Below are 13,820 nucleotides of genomic sequence, written 5' to 3'. Positions count from 1 at the left end.
AAAAAAAGAAAAAAAAACAAAACAAAAAAACCCTCAAAAAACAAAAACACACACCAAAATCCCCCTCAAAACAATCACCACCCCAAAAACCAGAAAAACCCAAACCAAACAAAAAAAACAAAAAAAAAACCCCCACAAAAACCAAACCAAAACTTAAAAATGAAACAAAAGAAAAAACCAAAACAAACAAAAAAAAGCCCCACCAAACAAAACTCCCCCCAAACAAATAAACAGCCAAGGAAAAAAAAAAAAACACCGAAACAACCCACCAATCAAACCCAACCCAAACGAAAAAACACCAACCAATTTAAAAAACCCCCACACCCTCAGACTTGAAGAGAAATGCTTCCAAACTTCTCAGTGGTAAGATTTCCAAGGCTGGAAATGTTAATGTTTCATCAACAAGTGGATACATTTAAATAACTATGAATACTTTGATAGAAGTAGTCAGCTCCAGGAGAGCTTTTACAACTATCTCCTAAGGGAACTGAATGATAAAATTGAACAGCAAGTCCAGACTAAGACACGGTTCCACCTTACACTCAAAACCATTTTATGCACATCTTCATCTTCAAAACAGGCCAACCCATAGCATACGCCAGCAGAGCTATCAGTTAGGAAGCTTTTAACTACTTGCTGAGAAAAGTTATCCGCAAGAAATTTTTAAAGTATACATTTGCCTAAGACAAACACTTAGAAGCAGAGATTCATGTCCAAATAAAATTGTTTTCAACATGAGAGCTCTGCAAGACTCAGGAAAAACATCAGCATCTGACAGCAAAAATCCCCAAAGCCGTCACAGCTCAGGATTTTAACTTCACCATCCATACATCCTTACATGCCTTTAAATATTTATTCTGTACATTAAGCTGCAGCACCTCATGTATGGATTCCATCATTTAAGAACAGAATTATTTTAAAATTCATTACTAATTAAGCTGCCCCAACATCTCCTATCTGAAATGCAGATACATTGCAGAGAACAACAGATTATTACTATGTTCCAGCTCATTCTAAGGCTCTCATAACCAGTAAATTCAATGCATTTATCAAGTTTACGCTTAATTTGCTACCAGCAACTCAAGCAACCATCATTTCAAGTACTGTTATATTTTAAATTTGGAAGTAGTAAAGAAACAGTGGAACAGAAGAAAAAAAACTTTATTCAACTTCATCTGCATATTCTCTGGTTACAGAGACTATATTCTTTTCAGAATATAAATATTATATAGATAACAAATGCATTTCTAATGGTGCGCAGATTCCTAGATATCATTCATTAGTCAAATCCTGCGTATCTTGTTAAAATTCATCTGGTCCTTTATTACAATAAAAATCCCACAAAAACCAAAATTCTTACCACTGATTTCTTAGTATTCTTATAGAAGGGATTCCATCCTATGCTCAAAACCATTTTATGCACATCTCCGTTTCCAACACAGGCCCATCCATAGTATATACCAGTAGAGATATCAGGTGGAAAGCTTTCAACCACTTGCTCAGAAAAGTTAGCTGTAAAAATTTTATAAAGTGTAAAGTGTGAGCGACTTTGTGCAAGTTAAGAATATAACAGGATCTTCAAATACTTAAAAGCCAAACTCTGCCTACATACTATTTACAAACATAACACTGGTGATGATAAGAATAACACAACATACCATTTGGCAAAGTATAAAACAGCTTCATAAAATTCAGTCACTGTGGCAATACCAGAGTTACTACATCTCCTACATGCACACCCACTGTATTTTATAGTTTCCTTTCTCTTCTGCAATAATAATTAATAAATATGTCATTTCTACAGCCAGAACACATTTCATTCTTAGAACAATTACTACAGCTTTACTATGATGAAAAATGAGAGGGGAAAAAATCAACTTTCTTCTGCACTATAAAAGAACATCTCAGAACTATTTATTAGTAAAATATTTGCTGATGAAACAAAATATCTAGAAGCAAATGCAATAATTATTTAGTCATCTGTCAATTTTGTACAAGTTCACTTACAGAGGCCTCTGTGGATTTGAGATTTCCTTTGAAAAGTACATATTTACAGTAAAATAAAATTTCCTTTTGACTGAATTTAACCTTCTCTCAAAATTACTATCCTACATCTATTTCCCAGCTGAATAGATCTCTTCATGCAAGATATCAAACTGATTTGAAAGGACAGTTACCAAATTTTTATCAAAGCTCCCAGACATTAACAGCTTCCTTTCCCCGTTCCCTAATACCAACACACCATTTATAAACAAGAGAAGAATGTGACATTCTCAGATGTCAGAAATCCAGCACCATAAGCGTAACCTTACGAAGTTTCATGTCCATTAGAAGAAGTGCCATATGACCTCTGACCTCAGTGTCTGTTTAAGGCAGGTCAAAATTCTCTTGCAGTAGTCATCTGGCTGCATTTAGACAACTGAAACAGAGATGGGCAATAGGAAAATATATTCTCTGTAGGCCAAGCCCACCTGCTCTATTTCAAACTCTGCTTTACACCCCTTGAACTTTCTTCCTTGCTGCGATTCCCAATGCCTACTCTACTCCCTTCCTTATTCCTATCGGAGGTTTATGTGAAGGGATATTTTCCCAAGCTGCCACACCACAGCACCGTGAATGTGACCCTTATCTACATGCTGTACATCATGACGACCACTAGATGAAAAAAGGAACAAACATCAAAACTCAGAGAAACCTCTTTACAGACTGAGGTGTAGAGAATAACACAAGGGAGAGTGCAAGACGCTAAGCAAGGGGTGGGGGGGGAGGGAGGGAAGCGTCAGGAAAACGCTGATACCGAAGGAGGGAGGGCCGTTCTCGGAAAGCACAAGTCATAACAACAGCGCAGCTGTGCAGGGCAGCCGGGCGACTTCCGAGGTGAGGCGACCTGAGTCACAGCGCTGCTGCACCGCTGCTTGGCAGGAGCACGGCACGGCTCCGCTCGAGGGGCGCGACAGGGACCGGCTGCAGAACCCCCCGCCCGGCGCCTCACCGGCGGCAGCGCTCCTGGGGCTCGGCGCGGACCCCCAGCCCCACGGCCGGGCCCAGACCCGGGGACACCCCGCCCGTGTTGTTTCCAGGAGATGTGCCCCCCGCTCCCGCTCACCCGTGGGAATGCCCAGCTCCTTGGAGCCCCTGCCGAAGCCCTTCACCACCTCCCCGCGGCAGAAGTACGGCAGGTGCCTCATGGCCCCGCGCTAAGGCGCCGGCACCGCGGGCCCGCCGCGCCGCTGCACCGCTCACCACCGCCTCCCGCACAGGGCGCTACCAACGACAGGGGAGGAATCAGAATGCGCGCTCAGGCTTGCGATCCACGCAACGCTCCGGCGGCTCCTGCCACCCTCCAGAATGGCCGTGCCCGCCCCGCATGCCCAGTGTGCCCTCCCTTGCCAGGGGACTGCGATCCCGGCCGGAGTGGGGCGGGGCGGAGCGGGCGGGCGGAGCTGGATGGTGATCGCGCCCGGAGGGGGGCGGGCGGAGCCGAACGGCGATCCCGGCCGAAGCGGGGCGGGCGGAGCCGAACGGCGATTGAGCGGCGGGCGGTGCCTGCGAGGGGCGGCGAGCCTTGGCGTGCGCTAGGAGGCACCGTCGCTCGTCAAGGCCAGCGCCGTGCTCTTTCCTGCTGCCCATGGGTTTCGTCACACTCGGCTCTCCGAGGGCAGTTGGGTCTGGTCCGTGCTGCAGTTTCTTCCGATGGAAACTGCGCAGTGACAGCTGTGACTGTTCTGCACCAGCTGCCACGTCCTGACCCTCGTACCCGAAAGGCTGCACCTCGCACCCTGCGCCACGCGTGGAGACAGGGATTGTTGCTCCCTTGGTAGCCCCAAATTTGCCTTTTCGCTCAGAAAAGGCCAGATGCTTCAGTGCACAGCAGACATTCAGGAAAGCCCCGAGAACAGGTCGTCTTTTGTGACATGCTCCAGCGAACTGTAGTTGCGTGCTTAAAACAATTCAAACAACCAAAACCCAACAACAAACCAAACTAAAACCAAACCAAAAAATCAAACCATTTTTACTCACCTCTGCTTTACATCATGCTCACATCTCCCTTTCTGCCATTACTGCTGGTAGTACCGGGATCTCCTTTGGAAAAAAAACATCAAGACAACAGTGCTCATCCTGTGTTCACTCAGCTTAAAGGAAAATAAAGGGTAACTGAGCATTTCTCTTCCTTCACTTCCTGTCTCCAGTTGATCTTCATGTTGATGAAGCTCATTAATGTATTTAGATGATTAACACTCTTTTTTCTATTGCCCTGATCCAACTTAAATAAATTCCAGATTGCATGAGTTCAAAATAGTAGTATTGTGGAAGATGTCCATAATCTCGGTAAATTACAGAGCAGCCAACCTGCCAGCACACAGTCTCTTTGTATCAGTGATACAATAGGCCATTTGAGTTCTGGGGTCTCATTCAGCACTGCTGTGCTGCACATAAGCATATTTGTGTTTAAAGACATAACTGTTATCCAGAAACACCATCCAGAAAATCCCCGAAGTGAATTGCCACTTTCTTTTCCTTCCCCCCTTCTAGAACAGAGCTTCTAATTTCACCAGTTTGATATAAGTCATAAAAATATTTCAGGACTTACCTCTAATTTAGTTTGCTATTTTTTAATGTGGAAAAGCAATGTAAACATCCTTGGCTTGTGCTTGTATTTAATTGTATTCCAAATAAATAACTTTTTAAAATGGGAACTGTTCTGAGAAACTGACTTATATATCATCTTATAAAGCACTGACTGTTCATGGAAGCTGTGGACACAAGCTGTTTTATATAAAAAGGCAAAAAAAAGTTATAAGTGATTTTAGCTCAAACTTATCCTCTTCTTTTCCTCTTTCATTTCTCTTATCCCAACTCCCTGCCATCCTTTTCAGGATAACATTCAAATTCATTGATTCATTCATTCATTCATCAAATTCATTCATTACTACAGTTTTAGTAGCTTTGATTGTCTTAGAGAATCACCACATGTGTAACTGGAACTAGCAACAGAGTGGTGATGGTATACATGTAAGAAGAAAAAGTGGGAGAAAAATATCCTAAGTATGCTACTGGCAGGTCAGTTCTGTTCTGCTGTCTCTGAGTGTGTAGAGAATAGTGCTACAAAGAGTGTTTAAAGTGGTATTTCGTCATGGAAGTGTCTTGGATATGAAGTCCAAATCTGGAAGTCATTGCCTAGTTGCTTAGCTAATGACAGACCATTAACAGTTGACAGTGTGACCTCATGGCCATTAGCATTGCTAGTTTATTTTAACTGAAAAGCAAGAAACGGAAACAAAACCCCTCTATTTTCTGGAATGAGTTTCCTCCCAATATTTGTATTCAAGGACATACACATTTGTGTTCTACCCCCTCTTCTCCACGCCCCCTTTTTTTTTAAACAAATCCATCTCTTCAGAACAGATGCTGATGTTCTTGTGATATCCACACGATGGCACGCAGTGACTTCTTTTTCAGTGTCTGTAGGTTTGGGCAAAAGGTTTACAATCTCAGCAACTAAGGAAACCTTGAGAAGTACTAAGGCAAGAAAGTATTTTTTTAAGAACTATGTGGTTAAGTAATTTCACAGAAGTCTAACTGACGAATTCTATCTCATTCTGTCAAACAGTCATAACATTAATAATTTCTATCAGTAATCATGATGGACTGCCATGATCCAGGTAAAACATTAGCTGTCCTTCATACCATGTCCTTGTTTTTATTTCGTTACTAAGTATACTGTTCATATTGGAGAGGGCAGATCTTGAACAAGTCGAATTTAATTATCTCAACTGAAATTTAGAGTCGTTTACTAAAATTTAGTAGATTTAGTAGATATGTTTCTTCTAAAAACATCATCAAATTTTAGTGATGAACATGTCTCCTAGCACTGCCAGTCAAGAGAAGAACAATTTGATAGTTCCTACCTCCAGTGAGAAAACTCAGGCACTGTGTCAGGCAGCTAGGGAGGAACTTCTGTTCCCTGCTTATGCTACTTCACCTGTAGTTATTGTTGTCAGTGAAAAGTATTTTTCTTTTTATATATTTATATCTATATGTACATATATATATACGGCCACAGAAACCAGAAGAAAGGAGAGCATGTGTTACAGCACCTGTGTAGGACCCGTGTCAGGTTACCTAACTGAACATAAGCTTTGAGGACTCATCATACTAACCAACATTTAATGCAGAGTAGAACATACTCTTTTCATCTTGTTTTGCAATAAAACATAAGACTTGTATCACATCATAACCCTGTTCCAGAGTCCCTGTCTCTTATTACTGTGCTGCAAAAGCCTGCATTCCTATGCAGGACTTAAGGTGAGAGCAGGAATATCCTGTTTCCTTCATGTGGTGTGGAAAAACAGCAAAACCATATCTGCTGGATACCAGAATATTCTAGGACTGTCCCAGCCAAACTGGAAATTCTGGTTACACCAGGCTCAGTGAAATATTCAGGAGCTGACTCAGAGAAAAGAGTGCCATGTAGTAAAACTAGTAGCATTTTAGCCAGTTCCTTGGAAGTTTCCATTCCCAGCATGACAAAACACTCATTGATTCAGGAGTTCAATTCAAGGACGCTCTGGCACTCCTTATTTTTAGTGTGCTGAAACCAGGTGATGAAATCAAAGATATGTACAAAACACTCTTGCTAGAATGTCTAACAAATACCTGCTTTGAAAGTATTTTTTCTGTATTTTAGTCTGGAATATAAAACCACAGAAGTTATTCTTTTACTTTAAAAAAAAAATTATCTTTATTTTTAGCAGTCTGAAGTTTTGTTCTGGTTGAATGGACCACTCTCTTCTAGGAGAAGTACTTGCACATTAGTTGGATGGTACCAAGACTGTGTTAGATTACAGTGAAGCAACAGGTACTATCAATGTCTGTATAACAAGGCATAGCTGATATTATCTACTGAACATCTTCTGATAATTACATAAAATTCCAAGAACTACAATTTGTATGTTACTAAACTATGTGTGAAAGACAAAACTGGTGCATTTCAGATATTTTAGAAATATTACATAAAGGCAGAGAACTTGATGCCTTTTGAAAGTCTATGTCGATTCTCAAGGATTCCTCCAGCTTTTGAATCCCTATTTCTCTCTCTAGTGTCTTTTTTCCACACCAAATCCTCAATTAGCTCCTTGAAAAATGCACAGCATTGCTTTCAGCTAGCTTCCCATTGTCTCTGCGCAGCCCTGTATTGTGCCATGTGGACATGCTTAATGGTTAATGCTCAAAATTCTCTAAATTTTAATACTGCTGAAGAAACTGAGCCTTTAAAAAAAAAAAGCCCTTAAATGCATTTTAAGTTCCTTCCTCTTTGTCCATGTTCCAAAATATGTTTAATAGGTGTCTCAGATTAAATAACTGTAATTAACTAGTTCTGATTAGGCTAAATCATATGATGGCCATCTGAATGGCAGGTGCACTGTCACACATATTTTTTTTCAGACACAGTTTACCCAGGTCAAGGTATTTGTGACCAGTCTGTCTCATATTATAAAAGCAACCTTCAATTAATTGTATGGCAAAATATTCAGGAGAATCCTACCAACAGAGGCTTTGGCAGCGCAAGAAAAGTAATACCGGGCAAGGCAGCTCAGGTAGCTTACCACCTTGAAGATAACTAAATGAGATTCTCATGTGTTTCACAGACTCTGGTCCAAAATATCTTGCATTTCTCAACAATCAACACAGATTGCTATCAGGACTCTCACAATGGAATGTAGAAGAACAAGACTGGGATGGTGACATGGGCTAGGAGATGTTTACTGTACTGTCATGATGTTTGCAGATGAATAGATGTTAGGCAACTTGGAGGTCAGTGTCAAGCTATTTCTGTAGAAATGGTGTGTAAGAGAACAATTTCGTACAGGAGGCAACTGAGATAGCTGACATCTAGTAAGAAAGTAATAAACAATGGGACAGGCAATGGATTTTTCAGCTCATTAAATTTAAGATACCAGAAAAAGCTTCATTTCAGATTTTGGTGAACCTGCATAATTTTTGCTTCTTGTGAGTTAGAAAGCAAACAAAAATAATATACCAAATATTTTCTGACCCAGAACTTAATACTACTTGGCTGTTAATTTCTGCTTTACGTGGCAAAGAATAGAAGACAAAGGTGCTAAAGGTTTATAGAAAAGGGCAATCACTCCAAGGGAAAAGCCTGTTAGAAAGGTATAAGCTCAAGCAGGAATAAGTATGGAGATAAAAGGAGCAGGTATTTGATGTTTATGAAACTTTGTAAGTTTGGGAACACTTTACAAAATAAAGTAAATCAGTTTGTCAAAACTGTTTGTCTTTACTGCAAGAATTGGTTTCACAACGATATAAAGAATAAAAAAATTGAACCATTGACCACTGAATTAATTCATGGAAATGCCATGAAGAACAGTACCCTCTCAAAACCACAAGAGATGCACTGCCCCTGTGGTAGATTTGCTTTTTTATGTCCAGGAGTACCCTGCCTAGGCACTGACCTTTATTCTCTTTACAGAAGAGATTTTGTTAGTTTTCAGCCTCCGAGGGACAAAAGTTTTTCACCTATGCAGTAACATCAGAAAGAGCAGAAAATGAAAATTATTGCCCTAGTGACTGACATTACGAGGAGGATACAATGAAGGAAGCAGCTACAATGTTTTTCCTTGCATACTAATCATCATTTTTACCATCATTTTCTTCTTTCATTGCCTGGGCTTGCTGTCTCAGCCTTGATAACAGAGTAAGCAACAGGCGAGCAAACAAGAAAGATTCTGGTGAAAATTTCTCATTGCTAAAAGGAATCTGTAGTTTGCAATACTCCTGCTCCTACCCGTATGTGCTGCATGTTCAAGGCATGCCTGCATTTGTGACAGCACTGCCATCTGTATAAGGTAACCATTCTTTCAGTAGCAATCTTCTTACTGTTGCCTGTTGAAGAACTAGCCCTAGTCATTGCTCATGTCTGCCACTGCAAAGAGATCCAAACGTGCCATTTGACTGCAACCTCATGTCTTAACACAGGAAATATTTGCACAACAACGAGGGAAAAGTGTTAGCCATAATTTCCTTGATATTTGAGCTCCATCCCATTTGCCATGCACGCAATCCCAGTAGTCTTGCAAGCAGCCTGTGCCAGACACATCAGTGCTGCGGACAGAAGCATTGGGCTGCATCAGTCTCCCAAAAGTTGCCCCACTACGGGCAGACTGCAGTGACTGGTCCTTGCTAGTAAGCCTAGCTGGGTGCTGCCCTACTCATTTTCTTAGTCACACCAAAGCTATAAATACAAGAGACATGTACAAAGAAGAATCCCAGAAGTAATACAAGGCTTGCTCTGAATAATGCAGCTGGTATGTTTGTTGATAAATTAATTATATTGTGGAAGCACTGTGTGCTGCTTCTTCAATTCTCCCAGTTAAGCTGCATCAACCCCCCCTCCCCACCTCCTCAAAAGAACAACAAAAACCTTCCCAGCCAAACCAAATAAAACCAAACAAAACCCCAAAGCTCACGATTGTTTTAGGACATCTCCTATTCCACTTACTTTCTCAAGGGTATCCTGAGCGGCAGAGATTCAAAACAAGTAATCTAAATCAATACTAGTTTCATGTGGAGATGTTCTACCAGTTTTTCTACATTATTAATATCCCTACCTCCTGCACATGGATCACTTATTTTGCCCCACACTGTTTACCTTGGTAAAGAAATAGCAGTGGCAACCCATAATTTATGCTACAAAACAGGTTGAGCAGAAAATTCAGTAGAGCCTGTTTTACATTACAGAACTAATTACCCCCAAAACTAAGGGTTTTTCATAGCCATCATCAGTGTCGTATCAGACAGGTTTAATAAAAAGATTAATATAATCCTTCATTGCCTAAAATATAAGCCAGTGATTCATGAGTACTGTCAACCATGTACTTGCACATGTACGTGGCAACCAGAATGTTCTAACATGGAACAGATATTTTGAGATATTGCAAAACATTTACTACTGAGTGAGAAAGGCCACCATATCCTGGGGTGTTTGAATGATCTTCTACTTTCTTCCTTGACAGCAGAGAAGAAATAGTATTTTCTCACATCAGACAAGTGACTTCAACTATCATTAACTGTCTCTGTAGGTAAGTAAGAAAGTGGCACAAAAGCACTCAAACTGTTTAATCTGATGTTGAGAATATACAAAAAGATGAGCAAACTAACATCTTCTTCTTTTAAGGAGAAATCAAGCCATAGAAGACAATCTGCTTAAATATCTGTTTTGATCCACATTTGTTTTTATGCCAAATATTTAATAAATATTTACAGCCCATAGTAGGCCTATAAACTAGAATATAAGTTTCTGAACCTGTTGCCTTGTGAAAGAACTTCGAATCATAGAATGGTTTGGATTGAAAGGGACCTTAAAAATCCTCTAGTTCCAGCCCCCCAACATGGGAGGGACACCTTTCACTTGACCAGATTACTCAGAGCCCCATCCAACCTGGCATTAAACACTTCCAGGCATGAAGCATCCACAACTTCTCTGGGCAAACTGTTTCAGCACCTCACCAGCCTCACAGTAAAGAATTTCTTCCTTATATCTAGTCTATTATCAACAGTTTAAAGCCATTACCCCCTGTCCTATCACTAAATATTCCTGTTAAAAGTCACTCTCACCCTTTTTTTAAGCCCCGTTTAGGAATTTAAAGGCTGCTCTTAGGTCTCCCCAGAGTCTTCTCTTCTCCATCCTGATCAACACCACCTCTCTCAGCCTCTTATTCACAGGACAGGCACTGCAGCCCTTTGATCATCTTAGTGGCCCTCCCCTGCATTTGCTACAAAAAGTCCTTATGCTGGGGGCCCCAGAGCTGGACGTAGCACTCCAAGTGGGGTCTCTTAAGAGCAGAGTAGGGGAGCAGAATCCCCTTCCTTGCCCTGCTGGCCACACTGCTTTGGATGCAGCCCAGGATACAGCTGGCTTTCCAGGCTGCAAGCACACATCGCCACGTCACATTAAGTTTCTTGTCAGCTGACATGCCCAAGTTCTTCTCTGGTCTGCTTTCAATCCATTCTCCTCCCAGCCAGTATTTGTACTTAGGATTGCCCCAATCCAAGTGCAGGACATTGTACTTGGCCTTGTTGAACATCATGAGGTTTGCATGGGCCCACCTCTCAAGCCTATCAAAGTCCCTCTGGATGGCATCCCTGCCCTCCAGTGTGTTGACCACACCACATAGTTTGGTATAGTCAGCAAACTTTCTGACTTAATACCAAATGACCCAGAAGTTTGATATATCCTGAAAAATCTTTGAGAAGCTGTGAAATAACACACAGCATCAGCAAATGCAGTTACACTTTTTCTAGTCTTCCAGTTCACCACACTGCCCTGTTTCTGACACCTCACTCTCCACATCACTCCTTAATAGACATGTCGTAATCCTCCCGAATGCTGAATTTAGAAACAAAGAAGCAAATTTTGTCAAGCATGGTGCTGTGACCATTTCCCTGGGGAGCCTATTCCTTTGCCCAGTCACCCTCCCGGTGAAGAACATTTTCTTGATATCCAACCTAAACCTCCCCTGACGCAACTTCAGGCCATTCCCTCGGGTCCACAGAGAAGAGGTCAGTGCCTGTCCCTCCTCTTCCCCTCATGAGGAAGTTGTAGACTGCAATGACATCTCCCCTGTGTTTCCTCTTCTCCAGGCTGAAGAGACCAAGTGACCTCAGCTGCTCCTCATATGGCTCCCCTCAAGGCCTTTCACCATCTTTGTGACCCTTCTTTGGACACTCTCTAATAGTTTAATGTCTTTCTTACACTGTAGCACCCAAGACTGCCCTTAGTGCTCGAGGTGAGGCCACCCCAGTGCAGAGCAGAGTGGGACAATCCCCTCCCTTGCCCGGCTGTCGATGCTGTGCCTGATGCACCCCAGGACAGGGCTGGCCCTCCTGGCTGCCAGGGCACTGCTGAGTCATGTTCAACTCACCATTGACCAGGATCCTCAGTTTCCTTTCCATGGCACTGCTTTCCAGCATCTCATTCCCAGTCTGTCCATACATCCAGGGTTGCCCCATCCCTGGTGCAGATTCCAGCACTTTCCCTTGTTGAACTTCACAGGGTTGGTGATTGCCCAGACCCCTGATTTGTCAAGGTCTCTCTGCAGGGCCTCCCTGCCCTCAAGGGAGCCAACAGCTCCTCCCAGATTTGTATCATCTGCGAACTGGCTCAGTATCCCTTCCAGTCCTGCATCCAAGTCATTTATGAAGATGTTGAAGAGCACAGGGCTGAGGATGGAGCCCTGTGGAACCCCACCAGTGAGAGGTCTCCAGTCTGATGTCACCCCATTCATTGTAACCCTTTGTGTCTGACCCGCGAGCCAGCTGCTCACCCATCCGATGATGTGTTTATCCAGCTGTGGGCTGGACATCTTGTCCAGAAGGATCCTCTAGGAGAAAGTATTGAAAGCTTTACTGAAATCCAAAAAGATTGCATCGACTGACTTAAGGGTATTTAAAGATCAAGCTAATTCTGATTTCAGATACCTCAGTTTAAATAATCAGTAGATTTTTTTAAAAATCAGTTGAACAATAACGATTTAAATAAAAATGAGTTACAGGAGAGCCTCCCTTTATACTTCACTTCTTCATAGTATAATGAAACCACATCAATTTTGCTCCTGTGGGCTAGTTGTCCATGTATCTATTTCCCACAAATATGGATTATTCAGTTTGAAACTGGTAAAAACACTAAGTGATTTTTATTTATAAATTCTAAAGTTAAGGTAGTTATTTTCTGTGAATTATTTGGTATTATATATAGTGATTTTTATTCAACCAACTTTTGATCCTGAACCAATTGCTGAAGAATCATGACTGATACAGAAAAGATCTTGTAATGTGTACTTGCTTTATTACCAAATCCTCAGTATGTTCAGCATGAACCAATATGACTAACATCTACTACTTCACTTTATGCCTCTTCACAGTTAGAATGTGTAATGCAATATTTTGCTGTGGGAATAATGAGGATTTTTTTAAATCTTTTTGTCTTTGAACATTGTTGGGGTCCCTCCCCTGCCATGGAGCCCCGGGAGAGGGGCCCTGAGGGCACAGGCACGGGGTTTCCCTGCCCCTGCTCAGCCTCATTCCCATTGGTTGGTTTGTGTTCCCTGCGCAGGCAGAAGGACCCTTGGTCCCGTGACTGGAACAGTTCCTGGGCAGAGCCCCGGCCATGCGGCTGGAGAAATAAACATCTCTGAAACATCTAGCAAGAATCTGTCTGTCCGTATATATTTCCTTTCCACGGGACTCCTGGTTTGGTATATGCATGTTGCAGGATCCCCACTGCAACAGAACATAGCTGTTGCCATATGCGTGTAGGAGAGGAGAAACAGGATGAATGATACATGGTTGTTTCTTTATTTTTGTGAGAACACCAGAGCAGTTTCCCAGAATAGTCTATCAATACACTACTTCATACAGAAACCCTCAGCAGTATCCCAAAGAAACAAAACTATCAACACGGGACCTCACTCTGAGATTCAAATGAATATTTATATGTTTTGTGTTCGGACCATAAATTGTCTTGATCATATCTTGAAATATTACTCAGGAGGTGGCTGCAAGAAGCAAAGGTTGCAAAAGATTTGGACAGTAATGGACTGCAGCAATGCAATCTTTGTATCTATGCAGTGCTGTCAGAGACTGAAATATTATATTTTATGACTTAAACATTTTCTTAAAGCACTTTTAAAACTGTATTACAAAAGCTGCAGAGAACACTACCACACCCTGAATGGGGCCCCGGCTGAGGCCTGACACTGCTCGCTGATGAAGATAAGATAAAGTAACAACTCAGGGCT

The 13,820-nt window shown here is 41.9% G+C and overlaps 1 protein-coding gene across 3 annotated transcripts in view; it reads right to left on the bottom strand.

Moving 5' to 3' along the window:
• The window catches only part of RFK (riboflavin kinase), a 15,727-nt gene extending 3,689 nt beyond the window's left edge, over positions 1-12,038 (bottom strand). Inside the window, exons 1-3 of one of the 3 annotated variants that reach the window (XM_042033378.1) lie at positions 3,107-3,195; positions 2,313-2,419; positions 1,361-1,512 (exon numbers count right to left, since the gene is read on the bottom strand). In XM_042033378.1, coding sequence (XP_041889312.1) covers positions 1,361-1,512; positions 2,313-2,343 — 183 coding nt within the window. In that variant the 5' untranslated portion in view covers positions 2,344-2,419; positions 3,107-3,195. Of the gene's footprint in view, positions 1-1,360; positions 1,513-2,312; positions 2,420-3,106; positions 3,420-11,945 lie in introns of those variants that run through there. The other 2 variants (XM_042033376.1, XM_042033377.1) reach the window with 2 other exon arrangements.
• Positions 12,039-13,820: the final 1,782 nt, after the last annotated feature.

Source organism: Corvus kubaryi, unplaced genomic scaffold, assembly GCF_017639235.1.
Source record: "Corvus kubaryi isolate FWS band 111438036 unplaced genomic scaffold, C.kubaryi_AGA036_p1.0 37357, whole genome shotgun sequence".
Taxonomy (NCBI): domain Eukaryota; kingdom Metazoa; phylum Chordata; class Aves; order Passeriformes; family Corvidae; genus Corvus; species Corvus kubaryi.
This window is presented reverse-complemented; position numbering and strand designations above follow the sequence as displayed.